The sequence below is a fragment of the Lissotriton vulgaris genome, chromosome 7 (assembly GCF_964263255.1).
Source record: "Lissotriton vulgaris chromosome 7, aLisVul1.2, whole genome shotgun sequence".
Taxonomy (NCBI): domain Eukaryota; kingdom Metazoa; phylum Chordata; class Amphibia; order Caudata; family Salamandridae; genus Lissotriton; species Lissotriton vulgaris.
This window is the reverse complement of record NC_141695.1, coordinates 600,957,603-600,981,753: the sequence shown is the minus strand read 5'-3', so window position 1 is coordinate 600,981,753 and position 24,151 is coordinate 600,957,603. Positions and strand designations below refer to the sequence as shown.

The window sequence follows — 24,151 nt, the reverse complement described above, 5'->3', positions numbered from 1 at the left end:
AGACTCGGATCTAGAGATCGTGGACGTCGAGGACGATTCGGGAGACAAACAGATGCCGCAGGGGCGAACTGTGAGTACACTTCCCCTGAAGCCCACTCTACCGAGAACAAAGGCTCCAGTCGAGGCCTCGCCAACAGGCCTTAGCCAAGATCAAGACACTGATTCGATAGCCCTGCATTCAAGCTCGGCTATGAATACCAAGAAAAAGCCTTCTGACACACCAGGCCCAAATCACGTTCTCAAAAAACCAAAGGTTGTCGATTCAAAGGCTGTCGGACCAAAGGTCATCATACCGAAAGTCGCAGACCCAAAAGCCGCCGAGCCGAAGCTCGACGTACCACGTAAGCCTATACATCCAAAGACCGTCGACCCGAAAAGGGGTGTGGACTCGACCGTCGCACCGAAAAAAGGGGTCGAACCGAAACCAAAAGTCGACGAACCGAAAGCAGTCCAACCGAAGAAGGTTGCACCAAAGTAATCGACCCGAGCACAACTGCTCCGAAAAACCCAGTCGAACCAAAGAAACCAATCGATTTGACAAAGGACAAACAACCAAAAAAGGTCGAACCTCCGAAAAAACCGTTTCCGACCAAAAAGTCAGGTCGATCTGAAAACAAACCTCGACCCGAATAAGGCTGAAAAGATACCTAAGCCTATCAAACCGACAAAAACTGTCGATCCAAAAACAGAAGTCGATCCAAAAAAGACAAAACCCAAGGATTCGACCCCAAAACCAAGGGCAGTGGAATAAGAACTCTTTCAACCTGATCCTATCGGAGAGGAACAAACCAAACTATACATAGACCCTGAGACTGACAAAGTAACAGTTTACTGCAAAAAGAAGAGACCAATGGACACTGAACCTTCTTCACCAATTCCTCTAAAGAAAAAGAGAGACTCTGCCACTTCTCCACTTAGACCTTTCGAACCTGTCTATCCTACTATGCCTACCACGCCTTTGGCCCCTTACTCTCCTACACACTCTGAGTATAATGTAGATTATGCAGAAGATGATCCTGAACAGGATTATAACTATCCACAGGACCCAGACACACAAGATAATACATGGGACAACCAACTAGACCCATATGATACACATCCCATCCCTTACACCACCTACCCAGTTAAACCATCACCCACAGATGATACAGTGGCACTTAACCTACTAGTGGATAGGGCCGCTCTATACCACAATGTTGATATGCATAGTGACCCAATAGAGGAGGATTTTCTATTTGATACATTTGCCTCTTCGGATAGAACAGTTAGAACACTCCCTATGTTAAAGGGTGTACTAAAACACAGCACTGATATATTTAAGGATACGGTTAGAGCACGTGTTATCAACCCTAGGGTTGAGAAGAAATATAGGCCTGACCCTACATACATTAGAGGTCAACTACCACTTGATTCACTAGTTGTAGCTAATGCACGAAAGAGGGCTAACTGTCAAACAACTGGAGAAGCACCACCTCCCGATAAAGAATCCAAAATTCTTGAAGCCTCAGGAAAAAGAGTAGCTGCACAGGCAGCCAATTCATGGCGAATAGCGGACACACAGGCTCTACTAGCACGCTATGATAGGGCACACTACGACAGACTAGAGAGCATACTACAGCATTTACCTGACCCATTCAAAGAACAAGCTGATGCTCTTATTCAGGATGGGAAGCTCATTACAAATGATTCCATTAAATGTGCATTAGACGCAGCAGATACCGCAGCAAAATCCATTAATACTAGTGTCTTGCTAATACGGCACGCATGGCTACGCATCTCAGGCTTTAAAAGCGAGGTGCAATCTACTATTCTTAATCAGCTGGTCAATCCAGACTTCCTCTTTGGCCCAGCAGTAGATAATATTCTTGATAAAATGAAAAACTGCAAAATCAATGGGTGCACTGCAGTTCCAACAGCATAAAAGTTCCTTTCAGCGCTCATCATACAGAGGAGCTGCACGAGGCAACACGTCACAAGGTACCTCAACATATAAAGCCAATACCCAGTCCACCTTCAATAAAGGTTCCAATCGAGGTGGCTACAGAGGAAATAGCAATAAGGGTAGAGGACGTGGAGGCAATAACAACAGAGCCTCCACTTCCACAAAACAGTGACTTCAATACACTACCTCCAGACCACATAACACCGGTTGGAGGAAGAATACAACAGTTCCTACCAGTCTGGAACAACATTACCACAGACAGGTGGAGAAGTGTGGCTCAATGGTTAGAGCGGCAGACCCTGATGCAGAGGTCTAGCCCGGGACCAGGGTTCAATTCCCCGCCTCGGCGGGTCTTGGGCTCAAAAATTCCAAGGACCTGATAATTCTCGCCTTGGTGCCTCTTCCAATCATGGAGTCCCACTCTGCAACTCTGGGCAATAGCTTGCTTAATCTCCACAACGGCCCCCACGACGCTTAGGATGCCTGGCCCCCACCTTGGGGGTGCCCAGGAGTGGACGCCTCACAGGGAAAGCCAGGATGGGTTCCACAGCGGTATTCGTACAAGCGCCTTGAGACCCTTGTGGGTGAGTAGTGCGCTATACAAGTATCAATTTACATTTACATTTACAGGTGGGTAAGACAAATTATCCAGTATGGCTACTGTCTGGAACTGATTTCTACTCCACCCAACATACCACCCAGACACTGTCCAATGTCCACAGAACACATCTCCCTGTTACGAAAAGAGGTGAAAAGCATGCTGGAAAAGGGGGCCATAGAGCCAGTCCCTTTCCAGCACCAAGGAGGACGGGTCCCTCAGACCAATACTGGACCTCAGACCCCTAAACCAGTATATACTTTTGGAGCACTTCCACATGATCACTCTACAGCAAGTCCTCCCGTTGCTAAAGCAAGGAGACTTCCTAGCGACCTTAGACCTCAAGGATGCATACTTCCACATACCTATACATCCTTCTCACAGAAAGTATCTCAGGTTCACAATGCAAAACCAGCACTATCAATTCAAAGTTCTCCCCTTTGGGGTGACCACAGCTCCGAGAGTGTTCACAAAATGTCTAGCGACGGTAGCTGCACATCTAAGGAGACAACACATTCACGTGTATCCATACCTGGACGATTGGCTGATACAAGCAAAATCGTACGAACAGTGCAGAAGCCATATGTCTCAAACACTTCAGCTACTACACAGCTTAGGCTTTTCAATAAACTACCCAAAATCCCACCTACAGCCATCCCACATACAGCAATATCTGGGAGCTACCATAAATACCTCGGTGGCAAAGGCATATCCAAACGCAGCAAGGATAGCCAGTATGCAAATGCTCATTCGCAAATTCCAACGACAACACTCCCTGTCAGCTCGGGTGTTCATGCAGCTCATAGGCATGATGGCCTCCTACATTTTCATTGTCCTTCATGCCCGACTTCAAATGCGTCCACTGCAGGAATGCCTTGCAAAAGTGGAACCAAGCTCAGGGACTTTTGAAGGACCTAGTGTTGGTAAACAGTCGTGCATACAACTCTCTGCAGTGGTGGAACCCACAAAACCTTTCCAAGGGACGACTGTTCCAAGAGCAGGTTCCACAAATAGTGATAACAGCGGACGCATCACTGTTAGGTTGGGGAGCCCACGTACTCCAATACACAGTGCAAGGACTATTGACAACCCTACAGAAAAAATTGCATATCAACCATTTAGAGTTGCTAGCAATATTTCTAGCTCTAAAGGCATTCCAGAAACACCTGTACAACAAGACTGTGTTGATCCGGAAGGACAACATGACAGCCATGTACTACATACAGAAACCGGGAGGAACGCACTCTCTACAACTGTCTCACTTAGCGCAAAGCATATGGAAGTGGGCAATTCCAAAAAATATCTTTCTCCTGGCAGAACACCTCCCACGGATCTGCTCAGCAGACACAGCCAGCAGGTACACGAATGGGAGATTCACCCTCAAGTCCTCTAACCATTCTTTTAAAAATGGGGGCACCCAGAAATAGACCTGTTTGCCACAAAAGAAAACTCAAAATGCCAGTACTTTGCCGCCAGGTTCCCACATCCATTGTCACAGGGCAATGCGATATAGATGATCTGGTCAGGCAGATTTGCGTAAGCTTTTCCCCCAGCTCCACTGATTCCACTAGTGGCGTGCAAACTACGGCAACAGTCAGTCACAATGATCCTAGTTGCTCCCACACCCAGTCTTCTGACTCAGAGCCATGGAGAAATCAAACACCCAGATCCCAATCAATTGAACCTTAGCGATCTGGCTCCTGAGGTCTTAAAGTTCTGATACCTTAACTTACCTCCAGACTGCATGAACATTAAGGAGGCAAGAAGGTCAACTACTAGGGCATGTTATGCAGCTAAATGGAAGAGATTTGTTATTTACTGTAACAATAACCAAATCAATCCATTAGATGCTTCTATACAAAACATCATATGCTACCTATTGCACCTTCAAAGGTGCAACCTAGCTTATTCTTCTATAAGACTACACTTAGCTGCTATAGCAGCATACCTCCAAAACAGACAACACCTTTCACTGTTTAGAGTACCAGCAAAAAAAGCGTTCACGGAGGGCCTTAAAAGGGTAATTCCTCCAAAAAACCCACCTTCACCAGTCTGGAATCTAAACGTTGTACTCACCAGACTTATGGGGCCTCCTTTTGAACCCCTACATTCATGTAAACTACAATTTCTCACATGGAAGGTGGCTTTCCTTAATGCTATTACCTCACTTCGAAGAGTTAGCGAGCTACAAGCACTAACTATCCAAGAACCCTTTATGCAAGTACACGCAAACAGGGTAGTACTTAGAACAAACCCTAGGTTTATGCCAAAAGTCATATCCAATTTCCATATCAACCAATCTATAGAACTGCCAGTGTTCTTCCAAAATCCACAATCAGTAGCTGAATGAGCCCTGCACACCCTAGATGTGAAAAGAGCTCTGCTATATTATGTTGACAGGATAAAGACGTTCAGAAAAACAAAACAGTTGTTTGTTGCTTTCGCACCACAACATAAAGGAAATCCCATATCAAAGTCAGGAATAGCCAGATGGATAGTGATATACATTCAAATATGTTATCAAAAAGCTAAACACACTTTAACAGTCCCCCCAAGAGCACATTCCACGCGCAAAATGGGGGCATCCATGGCTTTCCTAGGGAATATTCCTCTTGAAGATATCTGTAGAGCAGCCACATGGTCTACCATGCACACTTTCACAAAACGTTAATGTGTAGACGTACATTCCAAACTGCAAGCTGCTGTATGACAGGCTGTTCTTAAAACTCTTTTTTAACCTGCTGCAGCTGGCACAGGTGACCACCGCTAGAGGAGATACTGCTATACAGTCTATGCACAGATAGGAATTCAGCAGCCCACATGCCTCGAACGGAATATGCTACTTACCAGTATGCATCTGTTTTTGGCATGTAGGGCTGCTGACATTCATATCGCCCACCCTCCTCGCCGGTGCCTGTTACAGCTGTAGCATTCTCTTTTTGCATGGACATTTCTTACTGTACTATACTACATCTCTGCCACAATGGCGAAAAACAATCTGAATATGGAGAGGATGCCCATGCGCACTGTAGTCCAGAGGAGGAGCCACCTATCTCGTGATACTTCGAAGACTCTTCCAGGACAACAAGGTGCAATCATCCGGACCCAACACTAGGCGGCGATCTATGCACAGATATGAATGTCAGCAGCCCTACATGCCAAGAACAGATGCATACTGGTAAGTAGCATATTCCTAACATGGCGGCGCAGGTAGGAATTGACTGAGCGGGGTGCCGGGTCGGGTACGGGCGCCCTGTCACACTCGCCGGACATTAAAGGTGGGCTACGCGACAACGCCGGCAATCGGCAGCCCAGGCGCTAGGCATTCCGGGACACAGTGAATGTTTTATTATACGCCACAAGCTTTTATGTGGGCTATCCTTATGTTGGCATGCTGGGACCTCTGCAAGATGGACTCCGAGGATCCCTGCTGTTAAATTCAGACAGGCAGGGGCTGCGCATGGATGGCAGGTGTGAGCAGGCGAAGGCTAATGGATACATTGCAATGTAAGCTGCGTTGATGGTCAATTATCGTATTGCATATTGTCCGCGCTGTGTGGCCGCCTGAGGTGCAGATTGGACTGTGAGCTTGGTGTCTAAGGGCTGGAAAGTTCGAGAGAGCGGCCATTTTGGTGCTGGCACAGCTGGATACGGGGACAAGCATTACTCCTGACAAGTGCTGCTGCACCGGAAGGTACACTGGGAAGAGTGCAAGTTGTAATGCTGACAGTGGATTTTACAAATCCAACCGCTCTGGCATGGTGCACTCTTGATGCGGTGTACTTAACCACCATTATCAGCCGGTGGAGGTGCTGTCCTAGTGTTGACTATTTCTTACACTGATATACGCTGCTGGTGCCTGTCTTGCCCTGTGCCCTCCCATTGCGCCTATCCCCGAGTGTGGCATCTGGTACAAAACTAGTGACTTGCCCTACAGGACGGCTGCGCTGCATCAGCGTTTTGTCCTTCTGAAGTTGGCTGAAAGGTGCTCCTCGCTGCTTTGTGGTGTCTACAGATCGCTGCTTGGGCTATCTCCTTTTAAGCGCAGAGATGGGGAAACCGGATAGACAGCAACCAAAACTCTCCTTTGAGTCGCGACGGATGCCGGGTGGGCCCACTACAAACTCTGACACGGAAACAGATGCGGACAATGTCACAGAGAGCAATATGGAAACCATCTTGAAGGCGATACAGTCAAATTTACAGGAAATCAACGAAAAACTCGACCATCTCACCTGCCGCGTCGACACCATTGCGGAAATTAGATAAACAAGGAGAACGTTTGGATGCGGCGGAAACGCGCATATCCGCAGTGGAGGATGTGGCGCACACTACAGCTGCCAAATGTGATGGAAAGGAAAAGGTACTGGAAGTGATCAAAGCCAAGGCAGAAGACTTGGAGCAGAGGCACATGATTGCAGCGGCTCTCACAGCTTGATCCCAGATTAGGCTGAAGTGGGCAGGGGGAGACGTGCCTTTCCTGGAATCCTGCTCTACTTCAGTATTTTGCAACTTGTCTCACTGAATTAGAAGCAGCCTTCACTGGGAATTACGTAATCCACTTACGATCCAAGGATCAACCAGCGTTGTGCGGGCCTCCCACTTAAATAGGCTGTGGAGTAGTGACTTTTACTAAAAGGTTTACATTTCTGAACAAAAAAGGTCCACATAGTAAAATAATCAGTTCTAGAACAATATATTAGCATATGTGCTTCGTCCAACGGCTTGCTGTGGTCCAAAACACTGAAAAAAGAGCAGCACAACAGACTAGGGTAAACTGACAAAGCGAAAAGTTATGCATAGGAATTCAAACTGCCTGTAAGGTACCGCTAAAGTAAAATCACTACTTTTAAATGAAACATTCCTGCAAGTAGCTAAGACCACCCTAATTCAGGCAATCAAATGCAAGAATATACTAGAAATAAGGGAGAGAAGGCATAATTATAATAGAACGCTTGTAGAAACAAAAACAGCTTGGGATGATTATATTTGGACTGACTTAATTATTGCAGCAAAGTCCAAAGACCAGGCCGCCTTCTGGAGTCTAATAGCGAGGGGAAATAAGACAGGAAGGACTGTTAACCCCTTCGCTGCGGGCGTTATTTTCCCGCTATGCTGGGGGGACGCACACGGCGCCCGCATGCTCATGACGAGCTCAGCTCGTCATGAGGCACGGCGCCCGCATGCTCATGACGAGCTCAGCTCGTCATGACCACACCCGGTCCCGTGGAACGCTCAGCACAGCAGGGGAATTATCCCCGCATGCGAGGGTTCCACGGCTCATGACGAGCTGAGCTAGTTATGAGCGCCGGAGCGCCGTGGCTCATGACGAGCTCAGCTCGTCATGAGCATGGAAGGAGTTAAAGACCTTTTTCTAGATGAAAATACTTGGGTGGAACACTTTTCTCGTCTGTATTCTGATAACATTGGGGAATCTCCTGCAACAGAAAAAGAATTGGAAATTGCTGCAAAGGCCGTTGACATGCACTTTAGCTTAGAAGAGACTATAAAAGCAAAACAGGCCATTAAATCAGGGAAAGCTACTGGGCCTGATAAAATTCCAGGTGATCTATTGAAGCATGACATGGAATTCTGGGGTCCGTATGTACATTTTTTTATGTAATTCAATAGTTGCAGGTACGCCAATTCCTGATACATAGAAAGGGGCAGAGATTGTGACAATTTTTAAAAAGGGTAATCGTTATGATCCAGCAAATTATCGCCCAATTAGTTTAATTAATATACAGCAGGTTTTCGCTAGGCACATTTTAAATAGACTATTAGAATGGATGGATGAGGCAGATATATTATCAAAGTATCAAGCTGGGTTTAGAATCAAAACAAGTACCATTGACCAAGTGTTCAGATACACAAGTATTTGTTGGAAATATATAATTTTAAGGAAGGGCAGTTTATATATTGCCTTTGTAGATTTAAGGGTAGCCTTCGATCTGGTTCCCCGGGTCCTATTGTGGGACTCGTTAAAATGTATTGGGGCCACAGAAGAACTACTCGTGCAATTGAATAGGCTCCATGTAGGAAACTACGCAAAAGTAAGATGTGGGCCGAGGGGGGAATTATCTAAGGCAATACCAGTGAGAAGGGGTGTAAGACGGGTGCGTGTTGGCACCCACACTCTTCTCACTATATGTAAATGATATCCCCAAATACCTAGAAAGTTGCAAACATGATTCTCCACAACTTGGGGGCGGAATTATTCTAGCATTATTATTTGCTGATGATACAATTTTAATTTCGTAAACTCCCAAGGGATTGCAATGCCTAGTGGACTCTTTTAATACTTATTGCACTACGAAGGGCCTTGAAATGAATTTGTGTAAAACCAAATAAATGTCAATAAACCCACACAAATCATTCAAGAAGAATTTAGTTTTAAACTACCAAAAATTGGAATATGTGGAAAGTTTTAACTATTTAGGAATTTCCCTAGATAGCAAACTGTCTTGGAAGAGGCAATTGGAAAAGAACAGGATAATGTTGCTCCAAAATTCACTGCCAATATTGAAAAAACCCTGGGGCCAGTTTTTCTAAGGCTGTTTCTCCTGCTTTGGAAGTTTTTAAGTTTAAATCTCAATCAGCCACGCTCTACGGGGCAGAGATTTGGGGGCAATACTGTAAAAAGAATTTTGAACGGGAAGAAAATAATTTCTTCCGGAAATTACTAAAGCTCCCAACCAGAACGCCCTTAATCCCAGTTCTGATGGACCTTAATATTAAACGTACTGATCATTATGCTGTGCTAAGACCATTACTATTTTGGATCAGGATCTGGTCGACTCCTGAGCTGTCTCACTACAGAGAAGGCCTGGAGGAGATCTTAAAGATAGGTCGAAGTAAGGACATTCCCTGGCGAAACATGTTATATCATGGACAAAGAAGCTAGGTCTAACTCATTATTGGGAGGATCATCACAATTGACGACATCTTGTAAGCAACTTTTAAAGACTATTTTTTCGACCTACATGAATAACAACATGTTACATAGTTCATCTGCTGGGTCCTTAACTCTGAAATTTATAGCTTTTAAAGATGTTGCTCAATTCGAACCTTTTTTGGACGAGGTAGGTCCCCCGCTAACAAAATCCCTATTTCTGCAGTTCAGATATGGGGTTTTACAAATAAATGCAAATACATCTAGATGGGGCAGAATCAAGGCGGACAGCAGACATGATTTGTGTTCATTATGTACAAAAGAGGCTAAAGAAAATGATGCGCATATACTCTTTTTCTGTCCTGCATATAAATTAGCCAGGGAACAATGGATTAGGTCTCTTTGTAGGAACTTGGGTGTTAGAAGTTGTAATGAGGCCGAACGCATATTGAAGACTGATACTTCACAACTAGTCGTCTTCTGTGTAAGTAGGTTTCTTTTTAATGTATACCTGAAAAGGAAGAAAGTTGGTCTAAAGCTCTAGAGTTAAAAGTTCAGATTCTGATATCAAATGTTAAGTAGACAAGTTATTGCACTTGCACTTTCCGAATTGGTTAAGTTTATTACGAATTATGTCTCATCTCCTTCTGAGATTATTTTTAAATTTTTGTTTACACAAATCTTATATGATTTAGAATGCCTAGTTTCTAAACGTTTTTTAAAATGTATTTATGATAATAGATAGGTTTTATGGCGTATTTTGGAACAGATCATATAAATTGTATATCAATTGTTGCCCTTTTTCCTTCTGTACCCCAGCTTTTGGATTAATTGGTATTGCGAAATTGTTTTTAAAGTATCTTTTATGGTTATAATTGACCGAAATAAAGATTAATGAATGAATGACACAGAATGTGAAGTGGACAATATGAGCTTTAAATTGCCTTCATTTGTAATTGTATGGTAGTGCAAACCAAGCAGTATTGAATGGAAAAGTAAATACATAGATTTTATTAAGAAAATTGTAAAAGGTACTTATTGCATTTGATTACTGCAGATGGAGGAAGAGGCTTCTAATAAAACAGAGTCCGAGTTATGTGCTGTAAGCATTAATCTTCCTGCAGAGCTTAAGTGTGAGACCAGGAAGCAGTAGGACCTTCCGAGTGGGGGGAGGAGGCGGAAGAGCCTCTGAGGGCTGATGCTGCAAAAAGCATGGACATGGGGTGGAAGAATAGTCATGGAAGTTTGGCTGTTGCTGCTTTAGGGACTGGGACAGAAGCCAGGGAATCTGTGTCTCAAAGCGCTGGTGTGCAGAGCAAAGAAAAAAAGTAGACTGTAGGTTTGTGAAAAGCGCAGCACTGTTAAAGAAATAACTTATGCAGAAGTAAACAAAAGCGGGAGGTGAGATTTTGGCTCAGTAAAACAATACAAACCACACCTGCACGCCTGAATGTCTAGAAAGTCTGCTTGGCAACAAATTGCTGATAGCACTGGGGCACTAGGAAAGGGATTTTGGGGGGGGTCTGTCTTGCAATGGCATCCTTGAATTTTAAACATGCCATTGGGATGCAGCATTCACAATGTCCACTTAGTTTGACCAGCGCTAGGACTAAACGCTTGTAAAATACAAAGTGTCAAAGTGAATACTTACAGGGAGCAAAAGCAGGCAACGCCGTAAACTGGTCATTTTAAGTAGGAGTTATACAATTTGAAGGAAGAACATGAGTTGTCATGCATGCATTGCATCAGGAGATTCTGAACTGGTCTATGAATACTTTTGTTTTCAGTTTCTCACAGCCGGTTTGGACTGTTCCCTACTTTGAAAGTCCCTAAATCTGAGGACTGGCTAGATTCGAAGTAAAGACCAAAAGCACAGCCGCGAAGGATGTCAGGAATGCAGCTGGCATCCGGCCTCGCTGCTGCTCCCTCCTGAGCTCCCTAGGCCAGGGGAGAGAGAAGGCGGGACATGCACCTGCTTTTGGCAATTCCATGCTGTTTTTCTTAGAAAGACGCATGCAAAGGCCAATAGCGTGTGTCCAAAAAAAAAGCCCACCTAGTTCAAAGTCCTTACTTGAAGCATCGCAGAGAAGCACATGCGCGCTGGCTCAGGCGACACCTAAAAAGGGGTGCCTTATCTAAAAATGCAGAAAACACTGGTGCCTTTCTTGTGAGCTGTAGCTTGGAAGCAAAGGATGCTGGTCAGGGATGGTGTGTGTTTTATAGTTTGATTTTCAGGCATGTCCACTTGCCAAAGCACATCAGTTGTGGTTTTTTTGGGCGCTTTTCGCTATGGTCAACCACTGATGGGTAACTGCTGTTTGTTGACCACCTCTGGGAGACTGCAGGTATGACTGTATAGTCTTAATACACTCTGTGGGTGGACTGCGGCTCTTGCTCCATCTGTGGACACACTGTCAGGAGTATAGACTGCCGTGGTCCCGTCGGGTACACCACTGCGGCCGCGAGCTGCATTTCAGATAGCACAACTCGTAATAAGTCAGGAGGTAGATCATTAGTGCAGACTATACACAGCACAGAAACAGTTCTCGGGCTGTTAGATCACCAAACTCATAATCAGCCTCTTATTCTTTGAATCTTAAATTATTTTGACAAATGTCACTAATTTAACATGCTTGCAAATGCACCCAGACTACTGTCACTGCAGAGATCACCAGGACTTATGTAGTTACACCTATACTACATCTCTTCTGTGTGATGGAAGTTTTCACTGTTGTCTGTGACTGAGCAGTTGTGATTGTAGGGGAAGCTTGCATTTCAGCTTTTTTTGTATAGATGCGTGAGAGGGAAGCTTTCACTGTTGCCATCTTTGATGAGCTCTCAGTGCCTCTGCGTATGTTTTCTGTGTGATGTTTCTCGTGCCCAAACTACATCTTTTCTCACTGTAGTTTCCTCTCTTTTCCTTACTGTGTATGCAAAGTAAGCTTGTGCTGCTGTTGTAGGACATGGTTTAGAAACCGGAGAGCAGAGCTACGTGTCCTGCTTCTTTGGAAACCCTCTCTGCTCTCCGGTTTCAGGCAGATGTATGCAGTCCTGATTGAGAAAATAACCAGCTCAGCGCTTCCCTTGAAATAACAGGACATGCAGCTCTTCGCATTCAGGCCCATTAATTAAGCCCTGAACAAGCAAATACCGGCTATGTAGGTTCAGCAATGACCAGTTGCTACATGCGGTACAAAAGGGGAGTGTTGATGGACGGAGCATCTGAACCAATCAAACACTCACACCCAGTCAACAGATCTGGGTTTAATCCATCACCGTTCTTTAGCCCACTCTGCCACCCCAGTTCAGACATGGCCATATGCAAATCAGTCTGACCCTGTGCCTCATGGGTACAGTCCAGCCGGAACTCCCAAGCCATGCCTTCCCTGGACCGGATTCAAGCTTCCTAGGACCGGTTTCTGGCATTACAGCCGTCTTCAGCCAGGTTTGCTTGAATCCAGTGGCAAAGGGAGCAAGGGACTCACGCCTGAGCATACCCTGCCAACTTATGGCGAACAAAGCGGTACAAAGGGGGGGGGGGTGATGGACGGAGCATCTGAACCAAGCAAACACTCACACCCAGTCAACAGATCTGGGTTAAATCCATCACCTTTCTTTATCCCACTCTGTCACCCCAGTTCAGACATGGCCATATGCAAATCAGTCTGACCCTGTGCCTCATGGGAACAGTCCAGCCCGAGCTGCCAAGCCATGCCTTCCCTGGACCGGATTCAAGTTTCCAAGGACCGGTTTCTGGCATTACAGCCGTCTTCAGCCAGGCTTGCTTGAATCCAGTGGCAAAGTGAGCAAGGGACTCAAGTCTGAGCATACCCTGCCAACTTATGGCGAACAAAGCGGTACAAAAGGGGGTGGTGATGGACGGAGCATCTGAACCAATCAAACACTCACACCCAATCAACAGATCTGGGTTTAATCCATCACCGTTCTTTAGCCCACTCTGCCACCCCAGTTCAGACATGTCCATATGCAAATCAGTCTGACCCTGTGCCTCATGGGAACAGTCCAGCCCGAACTGCCAAGCCATGCCTTCCCTGGACCGGATTCAAGCTTCCTAGGACCGGTTTCTGGCTATATGCAGCAGTCGGAATTTGCCAGACTATGGCCCCAGCTTGCACATTCAAAGTGGCACCTACATATGGTTTCTTTCAAGGCGGGCGACTAAATTGGACACAGCCCCTCTCACCTCTAATTCTTCATGTCCACTGTAACTGATTTACTGCATTCTTGTGACTTTACCAGGCTCTATCCGGCTCTAAATTCAGCTTGCTCACTATTGTCCTGAAGATGATCTCGAATAACTGAGATCGAAAAGTCATCGACCACCCACAACAAGAACTCCTTACACTCTGTATAAGATACTTGAGGAGTTATCCTATATGTTGTCAATGGGATGTTTATGTTTTAAAGTCACCCTCACTTTTTCAGGTCATGCTTATTTTCACTTACCTATGTGAGCACCTGATTTTTGAAAATTCTTCTAAATATAAATAACATACGTTATTTTGACTTATATGTCCATGTGCATATTTCTTATCGCTCCCTGAGATATTAATTATCAATTACGATTTTGATACCTTGTCCCCTTAGCGGAGACCACCCACCTTGGACTTTTTTTTGTTGCCATTTTCAAACCACTGTTTTCAAAAACAATAATCCACCCCAAGTTCACATATCGGGGTCCCATTGTTCCTCTGCTGCTGTAGGAAAGGCTTGCTTTGCACTACTGTTTGTGCTCTACCTGTTATGTGGGTCCTGAATAGGTATGCACTGCTGCTGCCTGTACTGCACCTGTTTTGTATGCGAGTGAAGCATTTTTTGGAGCTGCTGCCTGTACCCTACCTGTTTTGTAAGCGAGTGAAGTTTGTTTGTAGCTGCCGCCTGTGCTGTACTCTGTGTCCATAAAGAAAGCCTTCACTTCCCATGCTTTACTTGTTCCTTTTTAAGAACCCAACCCCTCATTTTATATATTTAAAACTTACATTCCCAGTAAAAGAACTTGGATTTTCTTCACCATCACTTTGACAGAGATGCTCATGCTGAGTCTTGTGTGTTGCAGGTTGAACTCATACAATCTTGCAGAATCTCGAGCCACCCTGACTGCCCAGCACAACTCAACTCAGCAGCAGATCTCCGTGGGCACTAATCTGGTTGAGCCGTGGTGTGCCCAGGTGGGATCAGTGTACATGGCACTGGGTGAAGTTGATCTTGCTGAAGGTACCTCACAGTTTGCCCATCTCTGAGAATAACTTGCCCGGGAGTCACACCCCTGGATTTTTTAAACATGTATATGAACTTGTTGGGAGTGGCCAACCTGCATCCTGGAACAGCTGTTCTCAATTATTCAAATTGACCTTGGCACATAGCAGTGCTACTGTTTTGGGTTGGGGAAGGCTGCAGGTCTAGGCAATAACTGTAACTATTTGGTTCAGTACCTTTGACTTCACCATCATAGTACAACTTCATAAGTACCAGAGTTCTGTGCCAGGTTATAATGCACGGGGGAAAGTGTATAAGATACATAGGATACCCTAAAATTCTCTTGTTGGCATAATTAAAAACTGAGGCAGATTTTGGTCAGACGATTTCCACAGCGATAGACACACACCAGCAGAAACGAAACTCAGAAGGCCTCACTGGCTCCAGGGAGGGTCTCCAGCTTGACTTGAGATACAATGATGGATCAGTGGCACGACAGTAGTCATTTGTCTCCGCCGGATCTTCTTTACTAGTCAGATGCTTACTTGTGATCAGAGGTGGGGTATATATCTTTGGGCAGACAGCATCTGTGGTGCATTAGTCTTAGAGATCTCCACCACTAAATCTGTGACCTCAACCTCTTCAACACCCTCCAGTAGCCAGCAGCATCAAACCAACTAAATATGGCGGGGCAGGTTAAACTATCAAAAAATGATTTTAAAAAACTATAAAGCATTCTGTTGCCCTAATACTCTAAAACTGCTGTAAAAGACCTAATTTCCTAGCAGGGCAGAGAAGAGTGAATAGATGACTATACTTCTATAGCATTCTATACCAAAGAAAGCTCTCTGCGCAGTCATGAGATTTCACTGCTGTGTAAGTTGAAAATGAGACAGGGTAATGGTCTGGATAGACAAAGGTAGGATAGTCCATGCTTTTGCATCGTGTGATGAATAGTCGGTCTCCTTCACTGTTCAGGCTGACAGACAGTAACTCGTGTGAGCATGATCTATGACCCTCTAAGTCCAAGCACAAAAGGTGGAAACCAATTTTACTGACCACCAGAAGCCAATGAAGAGCATCTCTAGAGGCTAACGTAGATTTTTATTTGCAGTCCACACTTATTCAGGCAGCTGTATTTCATGGCCTTTAAAGTCCATTACAGAGTGAAGAGCCTAGACCAGAGTGTATACCATGTAATTGATCCAAGTGAAGTTAACTGGTATTTCACCATAGTCCTGTGTGCTTTGGGTTAGAAGATTAAACAGGATCTTGATTTGTTAGCATCTCAAAGACAGGTGCTGAGTGCAGCACTAATCTAGGGTGTCAGGGTTGTCTGGACACCCATTACTAAAACCTAGGTGTTTCACTGTTTTTGAAAGAGGAAGATTTGGCTGTATTACAGAGCTGGGTGGATGTTTCAGAAAGAACAGGGTCTTATTTGTGGAGCTCTTGATAACCAGCTACTGTCTCTGTGTTTTCCCTGGTTGTGTCAGCACCAGTGAAGAGAACACCTTCACTTTTTTCCACTGACTATAGCTTGAAAGAAAATTAGTATTTATGTAACTAGATCAGAACTCTTCTGGAAACATGAAAAGGTAGAAATGGAAATAAGACTGAATGTTGGCACAAAACAACAGCAGCAAATAGAATCTCTCAAAACTTACTCCTACCTTTAATTCCTCTTCCATCCCATTCAAACCATACTACCATAATGTTTAACCATGACAAAGGTAAGACTAACCAAGGAAAACTTCATAAACTCAGGATTGAAAGCATTAGAAATAGGCAACCGAGGATTGGTGTGAATCGAGGTTTGGAGGGAATTTGTGACGTTGGCCGTCAAACCAGGATCTGAAACAAACACAGTCTAGGGTTTACCGAAAGATGGGAAAATTACATGTAAACTAATTTGTGACAAAGAACTAGGGGCCTGTAGGGAATAATCTGGGAATGCTTTTTGGTGCGGTGGAAGGAACGCAATGCAACTCTTTAGGAGTTGCTTGAAGAAGTTGTCAAACTTTATTTTACCCAAATGTGGTATACATATTCCCTCTACCCTCTCCTCCCAGTCAGGGTCCTTCCCCACCACATTCTGGACTTTACCAAGTTTCAGCTCCCTGTTGCAGGGAATTTGGGGATACCCTAGCCAAGGAGGCAGCACTAGCCAGAGTAAAGTGGAGTAACTAGGAAGGTGGTTTGCAAAAGAAATCCTCAGACTCTAGTTTTACATTCCTACACCATATTTTCGCCAACCTACCCCATCATTTAGCATTCAACCAGTATGTGTTGCTGAGCTTCTTCTAACCATGAAGCCACTGGCCTCTACTCAGGAGTGTCGGCCTGGCTTTACTCCAGAATTATCCTTTTCGGCGGGGTGTGCTGACCTTCGATACTAAGTATGCTGCTCTCAAATTCTGTATAGCTATATATATATATATATATATATATATATATATATATATATCTCCATATTGTGAAGTGCTGTATTGCCGTGTTGCTAAGTCCATACTTTATAAATAATGTTAATAAATAAACAACATTCTATGAGATATATGCTGAGAATACAGCTTTGTTCAGTTCCAGATCCGCACCACATGTATCGGGTGAAAATCCCCTCAAAGATTGAAGAAGCGTAGGCGGAGGTCAGGTGAAGCCTGCTCTGACCATGATGAGCTCATCTGTGATTATCAATTACATAAAACCACATATGATCTTTCTCGGGTCTTTACAGTGCTATGTAAGGTTTGTCAAAGCTTACGCAGCTGTGGCAACCTTCAGTCACACTTTAAAGAAGATGCCAAAACCCGTAAACTAAGCCTGGGTTAAACTTTCGTGGATTTCGCAAAACACAAAATTTGGGAAATTTCTTGGAGTTTTGCATTATGCTATTTTTGTGTAATTTTTTTTAACTAAGAGCACATAAAAAATGTCTTATGAGATACCAGTGGGAAACAGGTTTGCACAGAAAATGTTCAACCTGTATCTTGCACGCTCATTTATAAAGTCGACATACTGAAAAAACAAATGTTTCTCTGAGCAATCATCCGCGTTTTATAGAAGTTGAAATCATACATTTCTGTCACTCCCTTCACCAGCTAAAAACATCAAAATCTCCTGACTTGATTAATTAGGTTGAAAGGAGGAAATGCAACTTTACTCAGTTGGTCCCTCTCATTGCAAGTGCAGGTTTGGCATTGTGTTTTTTTATGTATGATCTGAGCAGATGTATCTTCCTTGAGTTTAGGAATGATTCCAAAACGAGGGGTAGAGAAGGTTCCGTATGCACATTTTGTCACATATGAGGGGCATGAGGAATTAGTGTGGTATAGCCCAGGAATGTGTAAACACGTTACATCTGATTGTTATTCAGAAAATGCTAATATTTAGTCAATAGAATTGTGTTTAAGGGCCTGCTTTAGATCTTCGTGGATGGGTTACTCCATCACAATGATGATGGATGTCACGTCTGCCAAAATATAAATCCTGTAGGACATAATGGGATTCATATTTCGGCGGATGGAATATCCGTCACCGTTTTGACTGAGTAATCCGTCCACCGAGATGTAAATTAGGCCCTAAGTTTGTTCTTTGAATATGTTTTTTGCTTTGTTGTGGGAAATAGGTTTGCTAATTTGTTTATGTTTGTGATTATCTGTAAGACAATGTGCACCAGTCAGAAGACTGACATACATTAATTTCACATTTTTATTCAGTGTATCTCATTATGAACATAAATATCCTTAGTCTGTCTGGGGCAGCATATGTGGAAGAGCTGTTCCAAGAGATGGAACTTTTTTAATCCACTTGCAGTTTTTTAATCTATTCCTTTGAAAAGCCGTACGTCAATGCATATGACGAGTTCGAGGCAAGAAGCCATTAGACCTATCGTTGACAGATTTGTAATTTATGAGGTTTTACTGTTTGGAAGTGCAGGGGACGCTAAATAGATTACCTTCCTCCTGATACATTGGTGGTTAGCAAGAAGCATTTTCAGAAAGGTGGGGTCTAGATTATGCCAACAGCCTGTATGCCGGTGCCCCCCTCTACCTCACTGATAGGCTGCAAATTGTTCAGAATGCGGCGGCTAGACTCATTGGAAATATCCCTGCCCGTAACTCGGTCTCAGCCTACCGGAATGAACTCCACTGGCTCCCCATCTCCCGTCGCATTCAATTCAAAATTCTGATTCTTGCCTTTCGTGCTATTCACGGAACTGGCCCGGCTTACCTGAGTAAAAGACTCAAATTATCTACCTCCGTCAGATCCTGGAGATCTAACAGCCTTCGTCTTTTGGTGGTACCCAGATTTCGTCACGCCAGGAGTGGTGGCAGAACGTTCGGAGTGGCCGCGGCCAAGTATTGGAACAGTCTCCCTCTGGACCTCAGGTTTATAGAGTCAGAGCAAGTTTTCGGTCGTAAACTCAAGACCTGGCTGTTCTCCAATCTCTGATCATTTATCCTTTGAGGTCCCCTGTAGTTCCAGATTGGATGGACTTGCACCTGGTACTTCCTCCTCGTGAATAACATGTATTTACAGCGCCGGGACACCCCCTTTGGGGGTAGCTGCGCGCTTTATAAGCTTCTTAAATAAATAAAGTTGTCTATAAATTCTTTGACAGCTTGATGGTCTGTTTGTGATGTACTATAGTATCTGAGGGCACCCGTCTCTCCTTGTCTCCTGTTTGCCAGGGTGCAATGCTGAAGCTGCAGTCCCGTTGCTAACCAACTCTCTTTCTTGTCTTGGACAGGGATAGGGGTGCCAATACAGCAGCACGCCTAGAGTGTTGATCACTTTTTTGGTGTGCTGCCGCAATATTAAAAAGGCACTTATTACATTTCCCTGCACTACGTGGCAGGCACCTTGCGGTGCCTGCCTCATTGTGCAGGGGAATTTAGGGGGGCACCTGTGCTCAGTTTTCCAGCTAGCTATGCTTTGACATGCTGGTACCTGCAATGAGCATTTATTCAACAATATAAACTGCATATTAAGTGTAGGGAAGATAACAATTTAACTTTGTACGTGCATAGCTTCAAGTAAAAAGAAATGCGCTGTGACGCGGTTTTGCTTTTTTTTCCTTAAACCATTGTAGCACAGCGGCTCGCACCGCTGTGCAACATTTAAAAAAACTTGACAAACCAATAGATCTTGAATAGGCTAAACCTGTTGGCTTCGCCAATGCTTGTTTTAATCTTGTTTGCAGTGGGGTGCTTGTGTAGCAAGCCACAGTTTTGAACAATTCTTTTGTTTTCTGTTTATAGGGGGGCTGCCTGTGCTGCAAGCCCGGGTGCTTACATGTGTGGATGGTATTGACCTGCCCCTACTGGAGCGTGCAGTTCTGGAGCAGCGGAAATATCTGGACATCAGAGGAGGACATGGGAAGAGCAAAGAAAACCCATAACCCTGACCTGACAAGGAAAGTCAAAGCGCTGTTGATCTCCATGATATTGTTTGATTTTTGACTTTTTCGTTCAGTGCAGATTTGAGTCTGCACTTTGGCTTCACTGACTTTCAAGTGTAGACATTGAACGGCTCCAACCAGCAGTGCGTGGTTTGTGGGCAGCTGGTCACCTGTGCATTCTGACTGTGTTATTAGTTTGAGCAAATGGTCATTTCTGCTCAATGAGCCAAAAGAATTCCAATGCGATCTAGTGAAAGTGTAATAGACCTTTAGTTGTGCACTGGAGGAAGTGATTAAATTACATTGAGGGGAGGTTAATAATGTAAAGGTCGAAGACAATTACACTGGCCTCAAAGGAAGCAAGAGTGCTCTTGAAGAAAGGCAGTTGGACAGCCCACTATGTTTTCTAGAGAAGGAGATGGACTGGCGTACTAAACTCCATAGGGTGGAAGACGACTTCCCCACAAAGCAATGGATGTTGAAATGGGTCCTTACCCGGGGAGAATGGCAATATATATTGCAATATATACTTAAATAAACAATGAATATTGGTGAATGAGCTAAGCGACTAAGGTTGCAACAAACTATTTTGCTAAACAATGGCCAACCGAATGGACTACCATAGTGAGAAGTGAAGGAAGGCTGAACTACTGCACAACGGGTGGGAGGTGTGATGCATTTCTCACAAGTTTTAAGGGATGTATGGACTGCCTGTCTTACTGAGCAAGGGGAGGCGTACATGTCACAAAATACTGAAGGGGCATGGAGGTGTAGCTCTGAGAAATTAACAATATGCCTTAATACCCGAGAGGTCAATGGACCAACTTGTGGAGCATCCGTTTGGTTGACCATCACACTGTACTCTGAAGATGAGAGCATTACAAATCTATGGAATCTAGGAAAGGAGCAATGCCGGCAGCGAACACACGACTCTTCTATTTTAATATGCCAGCTGAACAGTTATTCGTATTCCAAAGAGATACATGACATGTGTAAGTTACTTCTATTCTTTTTAGAAGGATGGAGGAGGGAAGCCCTGAATCCTTCTCCCATGATAAATGTTTTGGCATTCGCTGCAGTTTTATCTGCATGTAGTAAATTGTGAATACATGCAGAGTGCTGATATTTACACAACCAATAGGTTTTTAGATTTATTTCATATCAGTCATGAATGGCAAATTGCATTTCCAGTCAAGTCAAAAATAACTTTATTTCGGCTCAAAGAACCATAAAAATATTTACAGGTTAAAAAGTTAAAATACAATGCATACAAAATTCTGAATTAAATATTAAACTATCACAGAATGACAATTAAGATAACTGACTGTGACCCTAGTAGTCTCTATACATATTATGATTATAGTGCTTTCTGATCTCAAAGTAACCGCCTATATAATTAGCTACTGCAATACAGATTTCAGCCATAGCCAGTGATAGTAAAATGTTAAAACCATCAATATATGAACAAGGGTGAATATTCCTAAGAAATGGGAGTAGAAATCTTGTTCTTTGCGATTTATACAATGTGCAAAATAATACAAAGTGCATAGTGCTTTGAACGGAGGTATCGTCACATAGGCAAGGCATCAGCTTGTTTGACAACCCTCCTAGGCGAGTAAATGCCTGCAAAAAGTGCACGGTGCAAGTCAAATAACTTTATTTCGATTCCATGACTTGAAAAAAAAAAGTGCACGGTGCATAACCAAAACCTGTTAAGATAAAATCGGAAATGGGACTTAATAGAGTAAGATAGATAATATTATGCAGGGGCCGGAAGCAAACGGGGGTCTCCCATATCATCATGTTGGTGACTGTTAGAAATGGGATTTCTGGTTGGCTAAGGCTTGCGCCAAAGCCATGCAGAAACCACCACTCTAGTCAGGGCAAGGTAGATACACGCTGAAGATAACCCTTGCTCACCCCCTTGGTAGCTTGGCACGAGCAGTCAGGCTTATCCCAGAGGCAATGTGTAAAGCGTTTACGCAACACAAACACAGCAGCAACACACTATACACACCACAAAAGAAACTTCACACAAGGTCATATATAAAAATAGCCTTTGTATTATCCAAAACACATTAGAATAGTAATCACGCAATATACTGTGCTAACTGGCACTAGAAAGTATTTACAGGAGGTTATATACACATGACAGGGCTAATTGGGCCACTGTCAGAACCATCACAAAGCACACATAGTAAATGTAGAACACAACCTGTAATTACAGGCAAAATACTGTACTCAGCATTGTATCCTGCAACATATATCACTCTATGCAATAAGCGTCACATTAGGCGTAAAACACATTATGCGCCAACCTCATAAGCATAAACACATTATACAATCCGCATCACCAGCATAAACACAGTATACCTTAATCTCATTAGCATAGACACATTACGCATTAGGCCTCACCAGCATGAACACATTATGCAATAACCTCATAAGCATAAACATCAGAGGAATAAATCATGGTGCATAAATCACACTTGTCAGAGGCACCACATAAATCACATTAGGGCCTGGCGCCCTACTAACCTTCCACTGACCCCTTTGCCAACTGGCCTTCTCTCTGGGGCTCAAATGCCCTGTGTCCAAAATGTCAGGGCTTGGCTGCCAATGCAGCAACATCAAAGGCCGCGCAATGCGCTGGGGCAGGTCAGGAGTGTACCCCACTCCTTTCTCATCGAAGGAACCAAAAGGCCCCCAAAGAAATGATAGTGCTGCCACTACTGTGCCTCCTGGGTCTCCACTGGGACTCTTCAACAAATGTGCCCCACGTTGCAGCTGCCCGCGCTGGTGCGGTGCAGCTGGAGAATATAAACCAGCCCTCGCACCAAAGCTGTCATGAATTTGTAAATAGTTTAGTCACGAGTCACATAAGTTGGGGTATTTAGAGGGGGTAAAACGGAATAGTAAGAGTAATAGTCTTGTTCAGGTTCCTTAGGTATATGCCCACTTGGGCTGGATACGGCAATACAATGTAGATGAATATAGGTAATGCCCAGCATTTAGTAATTTAAACATCGAGCCAATTCTCTGTGCACAACAACAATCAGAGGTTGGGTACAATGTAGGAGCAATATGAGATATGGTTACTGCCCACTGGAGCTGTATTTTAACTAATGCACGAGTATATATAATTGTGTGTATATATAATTGTGTATATGATTGTATATGTTATGTACATATCTTTTATACAGGAATGGAGCTCGATAAAAAGCCTTGTATAATGGCGCTGTCAATCGGCACAGTAATACTCAAGGCTTTGTTTCAATCAGACGTGCAGTAAAATGCATGCAAAGAGTGCAGATTGGCAAAATTACTTAGCAAAATTAACCCAATCTATTTTCGTAATGTATATAAAAAACCATTAATTATGAATTGTGGAATAATGTTAGATAAATTACTATATCCGTTTTAAAATGTAAAAATGTAAGATGGTCTTTTTTCACTATCTACACGGGGCTGCGACCACGTGACAGGGAACTGGTATGTTTTTCAATGGCGTTCTGTGTGAAGCGCACTTGCCGGTGAGCAAGGAGTCAAGAGCTCCGAAACGCGTCTGACAGAAGCCTGATTAAAAGATTTTAATTGCACCCCACATGTTGTCGTCCTTCCCGGCTGGGAAACTGTGGATTTGATTGTACGGACCTGCTCCTTGAGGGTCTGATTAACGACAACGCTCACACATGAGGCGCCGAATACTTTTTTGTCAGGGAGACAAAAATATTTATATTGAGAAAGCGTGCTGTGACAGGCGAAACGCGTCTCTCTGTGCTGGGTTGGAGGAGGCTTTATTCAACTTGTGGGACACCCCCGCGCCGCACGGCCACCAGCTGCTGCGTGTGCCCCCAGTGCCTGCCTCTGCCTCAGCGCCGGCCTCGCTGCCGCCTTGAGCGATCCCCGTTGGTTTTGACCCGTTTTTGCCCAACATTTGTGCTTGTTTCTTTGTGTGCCGTCAGATCGTCAGCTCATCTGTTTTCCCCCGTTTTGACCTGAATTTTGCCCGACATTTGTGCTTGTTTCTTTGTGTATCGTCAGCTTAACTGTTTTCCCCCGTTTTTGACCTGTATTTTTGCCTGTATTTTCTGTGCCGTT

General features: G+C 44.1%; 1 protein-coding gene across 2 annotated transcripts in view; it reads left to right on the top strand.

Moving 5' to 3' along the window:
* TEN1 (TEN1 subunit of CST complex) overlaps positions 1 to 24,151 on the top strand; it is a 203,262-nt gene that overhangs the window by 129,362 nt on the left and 49,749 nt on the right. Inside the window, exons 3-4 of one of the 2 annotated variants that reach the window (XM_086930721.1) lie at positions 14,510 to 14,667; positions 19,911 to 20,069. In XM_086930721.1, the coding sequence (XP_086786847.1) occupies positions 14,510 to 14,667; positions 19,911 to 20,050 (298 nt within the window). In that variant the 3' untranslated portion in view covers positions 20,051 to 20,069. Of the gene's footprint in view, positions 1 to 14,509; positions 14,668 to 19,910; positions 21,687 to 24,151 lie in introns of those variants that run through there. The other variant, XM_086930720.1, reaches the window with a different exon arrangement.